This window comes from Pseudorasbora parva, chromosome 1, assembly GCF_024679245.1.
Source record: "Pseudorasbora parva isolate DD20220531a chromosome 1, ASM2467924v1, whole genome shotgun sequence".
NCBI lineage: Eukaryota > Metazoa > Chordata > Actinopteri > Cypriniformes > Gobionidae > Pseudorasbora > Pseudorasbora parva.
In genome coordinates, this window is record NC_090172.1 from 1020001 (window position 1) to 1037255 (window position 17255).

A 17255-nucleotide genomic window follows, 5' to 3' on the forward strand; every position below is an offset into this window, starting at 1 on the left:
ATCTACAGTGTTTGCGATTGATCTCGATTAATCCCATCTACAGTGTTTGCGATTGATCTCGATTAATCTCATCTACAGTGTTTGCGATTGATCTCGATTAATCTCATCTACAGTGTTTGCGATTGATCTCGATTAATCACATCTACAGTGTTTGCGATTGATCTCGATTAATCTCATCTACAGTGTTTGCGATTGATCTCGATTAATCCCATCTACAGTGTTTGCGATTGATCTCGATTAATCACATCTACAGTGTTTGCGATTGATCTCGATTAATCTCATCTACAGTGTTTGCGATTGATCTCGATTAATCTCATCTACAGTGTTTGCGATTGATCTCGATTAATCTCATCTACAGTGTTTGCGATTGATCTCGATTAATCTCATCTACAGTGTTCGCGATTGATCTCGATTAATCGCATCTACAGTGTTTGCGATTGATCTCGATTAATCCCATCTACAGTGTTTGCGATTGATCTCGATTAATCTCATCTACAGTGTTCGCGATTGATCTCGATTAATCTCATCTACAGTGTTCGCGATTGATCTCGATTAATCTCATCTACAGTGTTTGCGATTGATCTCGATTAATCTCATCTACAGTGTTCGCGATTGATCTCGATTAATCTCATCTACAGTGTTTGCGATTGGTCTCGATTAATCTCATCTACAGTGTTTGCGATTGATCTCGATTAATCTCATCTACAGTGTTTGCGATTGATCTCGATTAATCTCATCTACAGTGTTCGCGATTGATCTCGATTAATCTCATCTACAGTGTTTGCGATTGATCTCGATTAATCTCATCTACAGTGTTTGCGATTGGTCTCGATTAATCCCATCTACAGTGTTTGCGATTGATCTCGATTAATCTCATCTACAGTGTTCGCGATTGATCTCGATTAATCTCATCTACAGTGTTCGCGATTGATCTCGATTAATCTCATCTACAGTGTTTGCGATTGATCTCGATTAATCTCATCTACAGTGTTTGCGATTGATCTCGATTAATCACATCTACAGTGTTTGCGATTGATCTCGATTAATCTCATCTACAGTGTTTGCGATTGATCTCGATTAATCTCATCTACAGTGTTTGCGATTGATCTCGATTAATCACATCTACAGTGTTTGCGATTGATCTCGATTAATCACATCTACAGTGTTTGCGATTGATCTCGATTAATCACATCTACAGTGTTTGCGATTGATCTCGATTAATCACATCTACAGTGTTCGCGATTGATCTCGATTAATCACATCTACAGTGTTTGCGATTGATCTCGATTAATCACATCTACAGTGTTTGCGACTGATCTCGATTAATCTCATCTACAGTTTGCGATTGATCTCGATTGATCTCATCTACAGTGTTTGCGATTGATCTCGATTAATCTCATCTACAGTGTTTGCGATTGATCTCGATTAATCTCATCTACAGTGTTCGCGATTGATCTCGATTAATCTCATCTACAGTGTTTGCGATTGATCTCGATTAATCACATCTACAGCGTTTGCGATTGATCTCGATTAATCACATCTACAGTGTTTGCGATTGATCTCGATTAATCACATCTACAGTGTTTGCGATTGATCTCGATTAATCTCATCTACAGTGTTCGCGATTGATCTCGATTAATCTCATCTACAGTGTTTGCGATTGATCTCGATTAATCACATCTACAGTGTTTGCGACTGATCTCGATTAATCTCATCTACAGTTTGCGATTGATCTCGATTAATCTCATCTACAGTGTTTGCGATTGATCTCGATTAATCTCATCTACAGTGTTTGCGATTGATCTCGATTAATCTCATCTACAGTGTTTGCGATTGATCTCGATTAATCTCATCTACAGTGTTTGCGATTGATCTCGATTAATCTCATCTACAGTGTTTGCGATTGATCTCGATTAATCACATCTACAGTGTTTGCGATTGATCTCGATTAATCTCATCTACAGTGTTTGCGATTGATCTCGATTAATCACATCTACAGTGTTTGCGATTGATCTCGATTAATCACATCTACAGTGTTTGCGATTGATCTCGATTAATCTCATCTACAGTGTTTGCGATTGATCTCGATTAATCTCATCTACAGTGTTTGCGATTGATCTCGATTAATCTCATCTACAGTGTTTGCGATTGATCTCGATTAATCACATCTACAGTGTTTGCGATTGATCTCGATTAATCTCATCTACAGTGTTTGCGATTGATCTCGATTAATCACATCTACAGTGTTTGCGATTGATCTCGATTAATCACATCTACAGTGTTTGCGGTTGATCTCGATTAATCACATCTACAGTGTTCGCGATTGATCTCGATTAATCACATCTACAGTTTGCGATTGATCTCGATTAATCTTATCTACAGTGTTTGCGATTGATCTCGATTAATCTCATCTACAGTGTTTGCGATTGATCTCGATTAATCTCATCTATCGTGCGTGGCAACACGATTAATCACAACAGATCACATCTAACGTACATGTTTGCGTTTAATCGGGATTGATTTGACAGTGTGATTAATCACAATTAATCCTATATAACATAAATGTTTGCGATTAATCGCTTTGACAACACTAATTAAAACAAAAACTAAAAATATTTTATGATATACAGTATCCCTGTACCCAAACACCACATATTACTAACAAATGGCTCCGTATATTTTGTTATACAAAAAAGTTAACCCTTTAAAAAAGATTTGAGTATTAAGTAAGAACATGCTTTTCACATAAATGAGTACAGTGTGCAAACAGCATACTCAATACATGTAAGTGTACTCGCATACAAACACACCACATCCTGATATGAAATGACTCTCTCGATATATATTCTATAAGTCCAGCAGTAAATGTAAACAAGACTCTGGTACAGCAGAGCGAACTGTGAAGATCATGGTTGAGTCGGGCGGACACTCGATGAAGCTCAGCTGTGCTCCGGAGGCCATATTAACTGAAAAAGTTAAAAAATATTAGTTATTGCATTTTTATACATAGACTAACAGATCAAACATGTCTTTGAATTGTGGAAATCATAACATTTGTTATTTTTATTTTTAATTTGGTTATCAATGGAACAAGAAACTTGGTATCACTTTAGTATGAGGAACACACATTGACTATTAACTCCGACTTTTGCCTCATAAACTCCTAATTTACTGCTTATTAATAGTTAGTAAGGTAGTTTTTGTAGCATTTAAGTTTAGGTATTGGGTCGGATTAAGGGATGTAGAATAAGCTCATGCAGAATAAGGCATTAATATGAGCTTTATAAGTGCTAATAAACAGACAATATCCTAGTAATATGCATGATAATAAGCAACTAGTTAATAGTTAATAACTGAACCTTAAAATAAAGTGTTACCAGAAACTTTAACATCTATTCCTCTGCACAAAAGCTTCTTTAGATTATTAAAATGTTTAATATGATCTGATTATCTTGTGGTCTGGTTTTCTTGGTTATTTAGGTCCGGACCAAATAATAAAATTACACATTTAGTCCCCCAAACAGCGACAGTGTTGGGCCAGATTTGGGCCTGGTTTGCTTAGCGTTCACACTGTCAAGACCGAACCTAAAGATACAAAACAATAAAAAAAGAGTTTTATGACGTATATTTTGTGACAGGACTTACCGAACATCCAAAACAACGCTGTGTGCTAAATACGCTTTTATGTGCTTTTTAGTGGTTTTCCAAAGTTACTAGCCACTCAGCATTTTCACTGGCAACCATTTTTACAGTGATACCATGGGGAAAACTGCCATAGAGATATTTTTAATATTATCTTATATTATAATTTGGCAAGACCAGGCACTGAAAACAGAACTAACTGTGTTTACGTGAATACTCGTCAAGACTGGTATTTTGACATTATTCTGTGTGTATTTGACTGTTTAAGCGTAATAAGCAGTGATTATAGCAATAAGAACTCAATAGGGGGACCGAACGTTCTGTTATCCCAGGACAGGTCCTGTTTTAAAGTCCTGTCCTGGCCATCCTGGCTGTTTTTTATAAAGTGATGAAAATGTCCTGGTTTTCATTATTTTCTATTGGGCCATTAAATGGACCGGCACTTTTTGCGCCCCCTCTCCCACCACGTCCATTTTGTGCTGCGCTGCAAAAAATGCTTTTCTTACTTAGTATTTTTGTCGTTCTAGTCCAAACATCTAAAAATTCTTAAACCACTTTTTTTTAGTAATTTAGTAAAAATTCTTTTCTTGTTTTGGGAAAAAAATACTCAAAATTAAGAGTTTTTGCTTAAAATAACCAAATTAATCTGCCAATGGTTTAAGAAAAATAAAGTTAATTCAAACAGAAAACAAGATTATTTTACTTACCCAGGTGGCATATAATTTTGCTTATTTTAAGCAAAAACTCTCTTAGTTTTGAGTTATTCTTCCCAAAAAAGCATTTTTTGCAGTGTACCCTTTTTTATAGAATAATTGTGATTATAATTTTGAGCAAAATAATTGAGATTATCAGTTTATCGTGCAGCTGTACAATCTGTATTGTAAAAAGTGTGATTTAAAAGAAGAATAAAGGTGACTTGCCAAAGACAGACCTCACTTGGTGGGCACAGTTGGCGAGCCGGACCGGTGAAAGTGGATGTTCTGCCATTTGCCATCACGACGGTGCCAGACTCGGGTTTCCTCAGACTGCATGGTGCGTGGTATATTGTTGACATCCATGTATTGGGTGAGCCTTATATAAGCCACGCATGCAGCGTCCTCACCGATTAGATGCACATGAGGGTTCAGCAGGATGGTGTGGATGGGTTTGTGGCCTTTGGAGAGAGCTAGAAGAGAGGGACAATAATGAACACACCTCATGTACAGTGCAGGCTATTACTATTTGTAATGTTTTTGAAAGAAGTTTCTTCTGCTCATCAAGCCTGCATTTATTTGATCAAAAATACAGAAAAAATAATTATTATTGTGATCTATTATTACAATTTTTAAATATTTGGTTTTCAATTTATTATACTTTAAATGATCATTTATTTCTGTGATCAGAGCTGAATTTTCAGGATCATTCCTCCAGTCTTCAGTGATTCATCAAAGTATTATAAAAAGGTATCACGGGTTATGAAAAAATATTAATCAGCAGAACTGTGTCCAACACTCGTAATGAATCCTCATCTGAGAATGATTTCTGAAGGATCATGATCACTGAAGACTGGAGGAACCATCCTGAACATTCAGCTCTGAGCACACAAATAAATCAACATTTAAAGTAGAATAAATTGAAAACCAAATATTTTAAATTGTAATAATAGATCACAATTTTACATTTTTTCCTGTATTTTTGATCAAATAAATGCAGGCTTAATGAGCAGAAGAAACTTTTTTGAAAAACATTACAAATAGTGATGTGTGCAAACGTTTGGCCTGAACTGTATTTCTCAGCGAGTTGCATATTATAACCACCAAGTGCAATAAAATCTCATAAAAGTCATTAAAACAATATGCATGTTGGAGCTTGACAGCCAACTCAATTTCATCATTCTGTGTTCAATAGAAGATATAAGGATATGGAAACACATGCACTGCACAAAATGCTCTTCTTACTAATTTTGTCTCGTTTCCAGTCTAAATATCTAACAATTATTAAATCAAGATGCATTTACTATATGAGTAAAATGACATATTTTTCCTTGTTTTCTTAAAAATTAAATCAAAATGAGCTTTTGCTTAAACCAGGCAAAATGATCTGCCAATGGGGTGAGAAAAATAATCCTGTTTCTGATTGAAATCTAAAAAAAAAAAACTAAATAAGAAGAGCATTTTTTGCAGTGTGTAAATGATGACAGACGTTTGGTTAAATTACTCCTTAAAAACGTACCATTTTCAAAGTAGAACCTGTGGAAATCCGTCCCCTCCACCAGGTTTCCCAAAGCTTCAGGTTCAAAAGATGTCAGTCCAGGGTCACAAATCTTCCTGTGGAATATTATTAACATATTATTAATGCTAAAAGAAAAGACAGAGTGAAGGAGGACCAATGAGATGAAAACACTCACGTGTACGCTTCAAAATCTCCATTATTGATGGCTTCAATCAGCAGCTCTGTGACTTTGATGATCTCCTGTTTCCGTGCTAAAACACACAAATGAACACAAAAGACACAGAACAAAAAGTGAAAAACTGCGTTAAACATTAGTAATCTTAAGAAAAATACAGTCCCAGACAGAAACAGTGTCAGCCCATGATTTCCTAAAATATCATGTTTGTGGAAATATTATTAAGTCTGTAAACATAACGTTAATACAAGACAAATAAAATAATGTGACTTTAGTTAGTATATATCTTTTTACACTAGAAAAAAATGCTCTTCTTACTCAGTCATGTTGTCTTGTTTCCAGTCTAAATATCTAACAATTCTTAAATCAAGATGCATTTACTAGATCAGTAAAACCACATAAGGTATTTTGTTGAAAATAAAATCTAAATGAAGAGAGTTTTTGCTTAACGCAGGCAAAATGATCTGCCAATGGGGTGAGAAAAATAATCTTATTTCTGATTGAAATCTTGTTTCCGTCCCAAACAGAAATAAGAATATTTTTTACTTATCTAGTAAATGCATCTTGATTTAAGAATATTTAGATATTTAGACTGGAAACAAGACAACAATACTAAATAAGAAGAGCATTTTTTGCAGTGTGGGTGTGAGTTGTGCTCTCTGAAATGAAACGTCTCTTTCACATTGCAGTTATTCCCATTGCCACTAGAGGGCACTAATGCACCTTAAACATCTTATTGCACCCCCGCACCTCAAGGGACACGTCACAATCAAAATTAGAGACAAAACCAGATGTTTGCAGAGACGCTTCAGTGCTTTGGTGACACTGACAAAATGACAGCCCCAAATGAACACGCGCTCTCATCAAACTCTAAATAAGACAAGGACGAGAATGGTGTGAGCATTAGAGTGTGGAAAGATTGTGTCCAACCAGGTTTATAAATCATAATAAATTGTATTCCTTCCTAAGGTGAGAGATTTTCAGAGAAAACGGCCAGGAAGTCACTCACAGTCCATGAGGGTTGGTGATTTGATGCAATGAGATGCAAATGAGATGCAAATGAGAAGACACAGCGACACAATACTTGGACGACCAATGGCAGTGGAGACGAACACTGTAGTTGATTGTGAGCAAGATAATAAGGTAAGGTAGTCATAGCTCACACTGTAAACATTTTTGTTGGTTTAACTTAAAAAAGTAAGTAACCTGGTTGCCTTCAAATTTTGAGTTTATTGAAATTAAAAATTTGAGTTGATACAATGAAGGAAATGTGTTTAATAAATAGAAACTCTAAATATTATTGTATCTGAACCACACAAAAAAATGTGATAAATCATGAAAATAGCACAATTTGGCTGCGCCATCACAAATAAAACACACAATTACCCAAAATCTCTTAATAATATTTTAATAAAGGTTGTCGAATCTCAAACAATTTTCATTGTATTAACTAAAAATTTTAAGGCAACCAGATAATTTTTTTTCTGACTGATAATTTTTTTTCTGAGCCGCTATCAAAACGATCTGGCTGCGGGCCAGATATTTTCCCTGGCGGGCCAATTTGCCACCAGTTGCCGACCTTTGCTTTAAAGGGTTGGGGGACGTTATTTGGCGGCCCTTCAGGGAACGATCTGGACGTTCTCTGAATATTTAGGGTACCATTACTATAGGACGGTCCCTCTAGGTCTCTACACTACATTCCCATGACGTTTGCAGGACCTCCAGGGGACCAACCTAGAATGTGATTTTTTGGTCATATTTAGGTCCTTCCATCATGTTTACTGAATGAGTTCAGAACATGTGTGTGTGAATCAGTGTACTCTAGGCTGCTTTGCTAATGAGTCTCAGTAAAACACAGGATTCGCACAAAAGTTGCTTCTCAACTTTGTTTCTCACAAGTCTGTCTTTTCAATTCGCAATTGCGTGTTTACATCTCGCAATTTTGACTTTTCTTTTCTCAGAATTGATATAGACTCACAAGTACATTTCAGAATTGTTGGCTGATTTTTCTCAGAAATGGCTTTTTTAATGCACAATTGCAAATTTATATCTCACATTTCTGATATAAGCCTGCAAGATAAGCCTGCAATTCAGACTTTTTTCCCCTCAGAAGTGTGTGATATAAACTTGCAAATAACTGCGAGAAAACTTCTAAATTACGACCAGACTTTTTTAAAAACTTTAAAAGAAATGGCCCTTATTACGAGCATTTGTGAATTTATATCTCAGTTCTGCTATTTACATTTGTAATACTGACTTTTTTTCTTGCAAATGCGACTTTATTTCACAGATATATCTCACAATTCTGACATCTTAACCCGCAATTGTAAGAAAAAGTCATGTGAGACAAAAAGTCCCAATTACCTTTTTGGTTTATTTTATTTCATGGTGAAAACAAGCTTCCATAGAAAACTGAATCCAGCATCTAAAAATAATATATCGCTTGGCTTAACTGACAACAGCTGAGGTCTTGTCTGTGCAAATCACAGAAATAATAATAATAATGTCTGCTTGCATATGTTTTTAGCGGTTTGCAATCATGTGGCTGGTTCAGCCAATCTCACAGGAAAACGTAACTGTTTTACAAGGTTGCAATTTTGTATGAATTTGTACAATGTGAATCATACAAAAACTTATGATTATTATTAGAGCATTAACTTCCACCCCTAAATCATATGAAAACAAAAGATCATACGAATTAGCCATCAATTCACCAAAACACAGAATAGTTACGAACTGCCATGAGATTGTGTTGGTTTCAAAAGTGTGCGTTGACTTCCTGTCTCTCTCCTGTCACTTACACTGATTGGTGATGTGGCTCTGGATTAGCGGAGACCGTTTGGGAGCAGCCTTGGGATTAATGCACTGGCCACAATTGGCTGTGGAGTTGATGTGGATGAAAGCCAAAAAGGCCAATAGGAAAACAAGCAGGTAGAGAGCCAGGATGGCTTTGAGAATGCGGTTACAGCAGACTTCATCAGGCCACGCGTTTGGGAAGTACCATTCCCAAGAAAAAGAGGAGGAAGAGGAAGAACTAGACTGCTGGGAATGAGACCGTTCACGCTTGTACATTCTAGCTGGAGCATCAGACAGGCGGTAAACTGACCCGAGTAAACAGAGGATTTATTCACATGGGAAGAATATCACGGGCAGGATAAATGGAGGGATGGGAAAGCAAATAAATGTAATCATGGATTGATAATGTGCGGGCAAAAAGCAGGAGGGTGAGGTTGATAAAAACAGAAGATGAATAACAGATTTAGACCCCTGAAAACAGACATGAATGAAACAGCAAGGAATGACAAATGGCACAGGAACATCTGGCTTGTAAATACATGTATCTTTTACACTATCATCATGGCGTTTCGTTCACAAGACACGCAAAAACCAAAGGCATCATTTTACAACGTTTACAGTACATTTCAGAGCTTTGACAGAATTAAAAATATATTTTTTTAAGATTTTGAACTGTTTGTGAAGTTTTGCATGAACAAAAAAAACTTCTTTAAAGGTACAGTCGCCGGCGGGACTCTTATTACGCCAGAGTAGCAGGAGGGACTTTTATTATGCCACAGTCGCAGGCTGGACTTTTATTACGCCAGTCGCAGGTGGAACTTTTATTATGTCACAGTAGCAGGAGGGACTTTTATTACACCAGTCGCAGGTGGGACTTTTATTATGCCACAGTCGCAGGCGGGACTTTTATTATGCCACAGTCGCAGGCAGGACTTTTATTATGCCACAGTCGCAGGCGGGACTTTTATTACGCCACAGTCGCAGGCGGGACTTTTATTATGCCACAGTCACAGGTGGGACTTTTATTACGCCACAGTCGCAGGCGGGACTGTTATTATGCCACAGTCGCAGGCGGGACTTTTATTATGCCACAGTCACAGGCGGGACTTTAATTATGCCACAGTCGCAGGCGGGACTTTTATTACGCCACAGTCGCAGGCGGGACTTTTATTACGCCACAGTCACAGGCGGAACTTTTATTACGCCACAGTCGCAGGCGGGACTTTTATTACGCCACAGTCGCAGGCGGGACTTTTATTACGCCACAGTCGCAGGCGGAACTTTTATTACGCCACAGTCGCAGGCGGAACTTTTATTACGCCACAGTCACAGGCGGAACTTTTATTATGCCACAGTCACAGGCGGGACTTTAATTATGCCACAGTCGCAGGCGGGACTTTTATTACGCCACAGTCGCAGGCGGGACTTTTATTACGCCACAGTCGCAGGCGGGACTTTTATTATGCCACAGTCGCAGGCAGGACTTTTATTATGCCACAGTCGCAGGCGGGACTTTTATTACGCCACAGTCGCAGGCGGGACTTTTATTATGCCACAGTCACAGGTGGGACTTTTATTACGCCACAGTCGCAGGCGGGACTGTTATTATGCCACAGTCGCAGGCGGGACTTTTATTATGCCACAGTCACAGGCGGGACTTTAATTATGCCACAGTCGCAGGCGGGACTTTTATTACGCCACAGTCGCAGGCGGGACTTTTATTACGCCACAGTCACAGGCGGAACTTTTATTACGCCACAGTCGCAGGCGGGACTTTTATTACGCCACAGTCGCAGGCGGAACTTTTATTACGCCACAGTCACAGGCGGGACTTTTATTATGCCACAGTCGCAGGCGGGACTTTTATTATGCCACAGTCGCAGGCAGGACTTTTATTATGCCACAGTCGCAGGCGGGACTTTTATTACGCCACAGTCGCAGGCGGGACTTTTATTATGCCACAGTCACAGGTGGGACTTTTATTACGCCGCAGTCGCAGGCGGGACTGTTATTATGCCACAGTCGCAGGCGGGACTTTTATTATGCCACAGTCACAGGCGGGACTTTAATTATGCCACAGTCGCAGGCGGGACTTTTATTACGCCACAGTCGCAGGCGGGACTTTTATTACGCCACAGTCACAGGCGGAACTTTTATTACGCCACAGTCGCAGGCGGGACTTTTATTACGCCACAGTCGCAGGCGGAACTTTTATTACGCCACAGTCACAGGCGGAACTTTTATTACGCCACAGTCGCAGGCGGGACTTTTATTACGCCACAGTCGCAGGCGGAACTTTTATTATGCCACAGTCGCAGGCGGGACTTTTATTACGCCACAGTCGCAGGCGGGACTTTTATTACGCCACAGTCGCAGGCGGGACTTTTATTACGCCACAGTCACAGGCGGAACTTTTATTATGCCACAGTCACAGGCGGGACTTTAATTATGCCACAGTCGCAGGCGGGACTTTTATTACGCCACAGTCGCAGGCGGGACTTTTATTACGCCACAGTCGCAGGCGGGACTTTTATTACGCCACAGTCGCAGGCACTTGCTATGACACTTGTTCAAGTTTCATAGCAAGTGCCGGCGGTTCAAGTCGTAGCAAGTTTCTCACGATTTACAAATAGTTGTAAACATTTGCCATATTGTAAGTACTCAACTGAACAAAATAAAATAAAATAACCCTAAACACACGCTAGACACTTTATTTCCACTTTTCAATAATTTTCTTAATTTACAGAGAAAATAAATGCCTCTCCGATCTGATATAGTATGGGAAAAGGGAGCGAGTTCGGCAAAAGGCGGATTCAAAATTGGGTCAATTTTCGTCATAACTTTCTGCCACACCTTTCCCCTACACTACTGCAACTGTCGACAATCCAGTGCCTTCTGTAATTTCACCTGGGCCAATCAGACGTCAGTGGGCGGAGCTAGAGTAAATAGCCTCTGCTGACGAGACCGTTTGCGCTCAAACAGACACTCTGAACATTATTGATTTCTCTTGACATTTATGAAGACTTGATGTTTAGAATCAGAATAAATAACTAATGAAATACCATTAAATATCAAACAATATCAAACACACACAGTCACATGACCACCCGCATGTCACACAACCTAATCTACACATATTAATACACAACCGTAGCGTCAAAGCTCATGATTGAAAAAAAGAGGAATAGAAAGTTAGAAGGCATGTGAGAAGAAAGCTTCATCTCAGCAGATATTAACCAACCGCAACCACAGATTATAGAGTCCGGTGGGACAAACTAACAATACATACAGGAAACAGGTGATCAGATTCTGTATTTTACACTTTTATAGCATGACACAATGAAAAGCTGCATTCAGCTTATTTACATATTAACATATTTAAACGCATAAAGGCCTAATAACTGAGTTCGATTCACAGAAAAGTCAGAGAAAGATCAGCAAATATTTCTTCAGAATCATAAAGTTTTGAAGCACTGTTGTAATGTTTCTTGTCTGAGAATGACCCTTCTATATGTGGTGAATATGAATATGAATATAAAGGTAAAAGTAAAGCCATAACTCCAGAGTGGTTCAACTCTACCTTTAATGTCCTCGTCTTCAATCGTGGTGTTGGCGCTCTCTGATGATTCCTGAAAGAGAATCAAAGGAATATAAATAAAAGTAAAAACAGAATCAAAACCTCATTTCTCTGACTGATGCGTTCTAATATTAAAACTGATCTGAACAGGACAGAAAGTGTGTGTTGATGTGACGACTGACCAAGAAATGTGCAAGATTATGACATTTGGATATCATTTGGCATTGTGTTTCATTTCCTGACCAAGCAAGAACGAAATGTAAGTGAACTGAACACCTGAGACAAACATCTGAAGAAGACACACAAAAGATGAACACACATATGAAGGAGAAAAGATATATACGGCGGCACAGTGAACGGATCGGGATTTCTGCATTTATTACTTATTAAATGTGATCATATTTTAACTCAGTCCTGTTTACACCTGGTGTTAAGATGCGTTTTGGTCGATCGGATCTCAAGTAGATGAGGAAGACCTTCCTGTTTAATCACACACTGCAAAAAATGCTTTTCTTACTCAGTATTTTTGTCTTGTTTCTAGTCAAAATATCTAAAAATTCTTACATTAAGAAACATTTACTAGACAAGTAACAATTATTGTCTTGTTTTGGGAAAAATAACTCAAAATGAAGAGAGTTTTTGCTTAAAATACGATAAATAATCTGCCAATGGGGTGAGAAAAATGTTTTTTTATTGACAGCTCTTGTCTGTGATAGTAGATAACGTTGATCAGATGCAGTAAGCCACATTTATAACCTTTTTATCTTATTATTTTAAGACCACTCAGTCCTCGTGAACCTTTAATACCTTGTTTCCATCAGTGGGATTGTGGATAACAGTAGTTTGAGGCTCCTGAGGTGCATAGGGAAAGAAAGGAAGATAAAACAGAACAACAAGAGATCAGAATTAGTAGCAGAGTTGAAGAGTTAAAGGACACCAAGCATTACATGTTGAGTCAATGGCTGTCAGGATGTAAATATCCTGAATGTGCTAAACTAACCGACACTTTCCACTAATATGATACAAAATGCGGCCTAAAACTTTTTAAACAAATAGAGCTTAACCTTCGGAAAAGGCTGAGAGGTCAAACCAAGAGCTGTTGTTTTTTCTATTATTTTTTGTGATGTCTAAAAATCTGATATTATATCATAAAGTAACACAGCTTTGGTGAACTTTAAAAAAGGAAGAAGAGCATAATGGTTTAGAGAGTTAGTCATGTCATTGTGAGATGGGAATATGGGTAATTACTACAGAACATTGTCACTAAAGCAACACTACAGGATATTCAGCCAAGAAAAAGCATGCAGTAAAACAAGGACGTATCAGGTTATTTTATAAAACCTTCAGATTAAAGATTAAGCGTTAAAAATGTAGGGGGAAATAAGAGCAGTATTTTGAATAGTTTGTTATTTAATTAACTAATAGTTACAATTACTAAATTAAAACGACACCATTATGTTCTAATGAACACCATTCACCAGAATGTTTTGATCATAAAAAAAAGTTCTTATTTTTGTCACAATCATGTTTCATGTTGTCAACAGAAACATTCAAAGAAGTAACAACAGCAAGTTTTTATTGAAAAGCAAGCTGTGTTTTTGTGTGCAGAGTTTTGAAAATACCGAAGTGTTCCAATAATAACTAGACATGTATCTTTTTTTTTAGAAAATGTGAGTGGTGCTTGCTGTGGCAAAACTCTGCACTTGGCAGTTACTAGGGTCTTTTGGTTGATTGCTAGAGAGTTAATACTCCCATGTCTACACAATATTCTGGTGGCATGTTTATGTTGCTTTAAGGTTGCTAGGGTCCTCAAAATGGTCGCTAGGTTGTAAATATGCCACGGTGATAATTAAAGCCTAATGACAGTCTGGGTCAAAAGAGACAACCCCCGTGTCTCTACAATGTTTTGATCCAGAGACATCCATCTTATTCTATTTCAACAGAAGTCTATGGGTTGGTTTGTAGGGTCACCATTTATTGGCTGCTTGCTAGTGATATGAGCCCACCCTCAAGTCTCCAGGACATTCTGATGCAGAAATATGATTTCAAAAAGATATATGTCTAATTTTAAGTCTATGGGATTTTGTATGCCTGATCGCTTATAAAAGTCATAGCAGAGTTGTCCTCAAGCCACACTGTTTAACAACTTTGTAAATAGCAAACCGAAAAAAAATGTGCACACCGAAATTTGTACTGAAGTAAGTCGAAATAGTGAGATAGTAGTTATGATGCCTCGATTCACAAGAACCGCTTATAATAATTAGAGAAGCATCGATACTAACTTTATCCGCCGATAGCCGATTATTCAGAAAGATATCTACCGTTAGCCGATTATTCAGAATGACGTCAGCCGCTAACCCATTATTCCGAATTATATCTGCCAACACCGATTATTCAGAATGATGTCTACCAACACCGATTATTCAAATGTTATCTGCCCACACAGATTATTCAGAATGATGTCTACCAACACCGGTTATTCTGAAAGTTATCTGCCTACATCGATTATTCAGAATGATGTCTACCAACACCGATTATTCCGAATGTTATCTGCCTACATCGATTATTCACAATGGTGTCTACCAACACCGGTTATTCTGAATGATATCTACCGATAGCCAATTATTCAGAATGATATCTACCGATGGCAGACTATTCAGAATGATATCTACCAATAGCCAATTATTCAGAATGATATCTACCAATAGCCGACTATTCAGAATTATACCTACCGATAGCCAATTATTCAGAATGATATCTGCCGATAGCCAATTATTCAGAATGATATCTACCGATGGCAGACTATTCAGAATGATATCTACCGATAGCCAATTATTCAGAATGATATCTACCAATAGCCGACTATTCAGAATTATACCTACCTGAATTATACATCGATACTAACTTTATCCGCCGTTAGCCGATTATTCAGAATGACGTCAGCCGCTAACCCATTATTCCGAATTATATCTGCCAACACCGATTATTCAGAATGATGTCTACCAACACCAATTATTCAAAATGACGTCAACCGCTAACCCATTATTCCGAATTATATCTGCCAACACAGATTATTCAGAATGATGTCTACCAACACCGATTATTCAAATGTTATCTGCCCAAACCGATTATTCAGAATGATGTCTACCAACACCAATTATTCCGAATGTTATCTGCCCACACAGATTATTCTGAATGATGTCTACCAACACAAATTTGTTCCTAATGTTATCTGCCCACATCGATTATTCCGAATGTTATCTGCCTACATCGATTATTCAGAATGGTGTCTACCAACACCGGTTATTCTGAATGTTATCTGCCTACATCGATTATTCAGAATGATGTCTACCAACACCGATTATTCCGAATGTTATCTGCCTACATCGATTATTCACAATGGTGTCTACCAACACCGGTTATTCTGAATGATATCTACCGATAGCCAATTATTCAGAATGATATCTACCGATGGCAGACTATTCAGAATGATATCTACCGATAGCCAATTATTCAGAATGATATCTACCAATAGCCGACTATTCAGAATTATACCTACCGATAGCCAATTATTCAGAATAAAATCTGCCGATAGCCAATTATTCAGAATGATATCTGCCGATAGCCAATTATTCAGAATGATATCTACCGATGGCAGACTACTCAGAATGATATCTGCCGATAGCTAGTTATTCAGAAGGATATTTGCCGATAGCTAATTATTCAGAATGATATCTGCCGATAGCCGATTATTCAGAATGATATCTGCAAATAGCCGATTATACAGAATGATATCTGCCGATAGCCGATTATACATAATGATATTTGCCAATAGCCGATTATACAGAATGAAATCTGTCGATAGCCGATTATACAGAGTGATATCTGTCGATAGCCGATTATACAGAATGATATTTGCCAATAGCCGATTATACAGAATGATATCTGCCTACATCGATTATTCAGAATGATGTCTACCAACACCGATTATTCTGAATGTTATCTGCCTACATCGATTATTCAGAATGGTGTCTACCAACACTGGTTATTCTGAATGATATCTACCGATAGCCAATTATTCAGAATGATATCTACCGATGGCAGACTATTCAGAATGATATCTACCGATAGCCGACTATTCAGAATTATATCTACCGATAGCCAATTATTCAGAATGATATCTGCAAATAGCCGATTATACAGAATAAAATCTGCAGATAGCCAATTATTCAGAATGATATCTGCCGATAGCTATTTATTCAGAATGATATGTACCGATGGCAGATTATTCAGAATGATATCTGCCGATAGCTAGTTATTCAGAAGGATATCTGCCAACAGCCGATTATTCAGAATGATATCTGCAAATAGCCGATTATTCAGAATGATATCTGCCGAAAGCCGATTATACAGAATGATATCTGCCGATAGCCGATTATACAGAATGATATCTGCTGATAGCCGATTATACAGAATGATATCTGCCGATAGCCGATTATACAGAATGATATCTGTCGATAGCCGATTATACAGAATGACATCTGCCGATAGCCGATTGTACAGATTGAAATCTGCCGATAGCCGATTATACATAATGATATCTGCCGATAGCCGATTATATCGAATTATATCTGCCGATAGCCGATTATACAGAATGATATCTGCCGATAGCCGACTATTCAGAATGATATCTGCAAATAGACGATTATACAGAATGATATCTGCCTACATCGATTATTCAGAATGATGTCTACCAACACCGATTATTCTGAATGTTATCTGCCTACATCGATTATTCAGAATGGTGTCTACCAACACCGGTTATTCTGAATGATATCTACCGATAGCCAATTA

At 37.9% G+C, this 17255-nt stretch overlaps 1 protein-coding gene across 10 annotated transcripts in view; it reads right to left on the reverse strand.

The window, feature by feature from the left end:
• Window positions 1–2246: 2246 nt before the first annotated feature.
• Window positions 2247–17255, reverse strand: part of camk2d1 (calcium/calmodulin-dependent protein kinase (CaM kinase) II delta 1) — a 108449-nt gene continuing 93440 nt past the window's right edge. For 3 of the 10 annotated variants that reach the window (XM_067450002.1, XM_067449780.1, XM_067450078.1), the window contains 6 exons: window positions 13209–13253; window positions 12405–12453; window positions 6029–6104; window positions 5854–5948; window positions 4574–4807; window positions 2264–2966 (listed from right to left, as the gene is read on the reverse strand). In XM_067450002.1, the coding sequence (XP_067306103.1) occupies window positions 4575–4807; window positions 5854–5948; window positions 6029–6104; window positions 12405–12453; window positions 13209–13253 (498 nt within the window). In that variant the 3' untranslated portion in view covers window positions 2264–2966; window position 4574. Of the gene's footprint in view, window positions 2967–4562; window positions 4808–5853; window positions 5949–6028; window positions 6105–8829; window positions 9130–12404; window positions 12454–13208; window positions 13254–17255 lie in introns of all 10 variants that reach the window. The other 7 variants (XM_067449881.1, XM_067449928.1, XM_067450239.1 and 4 more) reach the window with 5 other exon arrangements.